General features: G+C 57.5%; 1 protein-coding gene across 1 annotated transcript in view; it reads right to left on the bottom strand.

The window, feature by feature from the left end:
• GTF3C1 (general transcription factor IIIC subunit 1) overlaps positions 1 to 987 on the bottom strand; it is a 66,384-nt gene that overhangs the window by 9,485 nt on the left and 55,912 nt on the right. Inside the window, exon 29 of the mRNA XM_019648446.1 lies at positions 616 to 770. Coding sequence (XP_019503991.1) covers positions 616 to 770 — 155 coding nt within the window. The remainder of the gene's footprint in view (positions 1 to 615; positions 771 to 987) is intronic.

Genomic DNA, 987 nt, shown 5'->3' with positions numbered 1-987 from the left:
TCCTCACCCCACCATCACGTCCCACCTCAGAGACCACAGAGAAGGAAGGCTTTGTACCCCACCCTGTTTCTCTGGGTGCAAAGACCCCAGGAGTAGCACAGTCATATCTGAGACCACTCTCTGTTGTCCCTTGCCCAGCTAGCTCATCGGTAGGTCTCATTGGCTGCACCGCAAAACTATATTCCCAGATGATCTGAGTCATGCTGTCTACACTGCCACCTTCTAGTCCATGCCACCACTGTGTCTCGCAGAAGCTTCAGGCTAACTGCTCTCCTTGCACGTGCCACGTCCCCACCCCCTGGCCACTCTCCACAGCAAAGTAACCCTTCGATGCCTAAATCAGACACGTGCTCCTTCTCTACAGTGAACCCTGATGGCTTCCCCCCACAGGTAGAATGTCCCCCGTCACCAAGCTGGGGGACAAGGACCCCTGGGACCAGGGCCATACCCACTTTGGTCTCACCCCCTACACGTCCCCCCTCATCAAAGCACTGGGATTTTGGGGGTCACCATATCCGGGGCCCATGCTTCAAAGACAGAAGAAGTGAGGGCCAGAGTTTCAGGGGAACTCAGGTCCCCCGAGGCCACACGGCTAATAAAAGAGCAGGACCTCACATGGCACCAGCCCTGGTCCCGGGGTGCAGCAGCAGGGCTGATGCCGGACCTGGATACCCACCTGGAATGACTGGCAGGACTGCATCTGACTGTCCGAGAGGACCAGCGTGCTCTGGATCAGGTTCTGGATCACCAGGAAGTGGATGTCATCCACGCTGAGAGACAAGGGGCGGCAGAGCGCTGTGAGGCTTTAGGCAATCGAGCAGCCAGGGGAGCGGGAGAGCCCGCGCTTGTTAAAAAACAATTTTCAGGGATTTGCCGAGTGGTGCAGTTGGTTAAGAGCGCAAGCTCTGCGCAACAGGGTCGCCAGTTCGATTCCCACATGGGCCAGTGATGCTGCGCCCAAGCTGAGCTGCCACTGAGCTGCCAACA

Source organism: Hipposideros armiger, unplaced genomic scaffold (genome assembly GCF_001890085.2).
Source record: "Hipposideros armiger isolate ML-2016 unplaced genomic scaffold, ASM189008v1 scaffold_126, whole genome shotgun sequence".
NCBI lineage: Eukaryota > Metazoa > Chordata > Mammalia > Chiroptera > Hipposideridae > Hipposideros > Hipposideros armiger.
The sequence above is the reverse complement of the archived record's forward strand: the minus strand, read 5'-3'. Positions and strand labels throughout refer to the sequence as shown.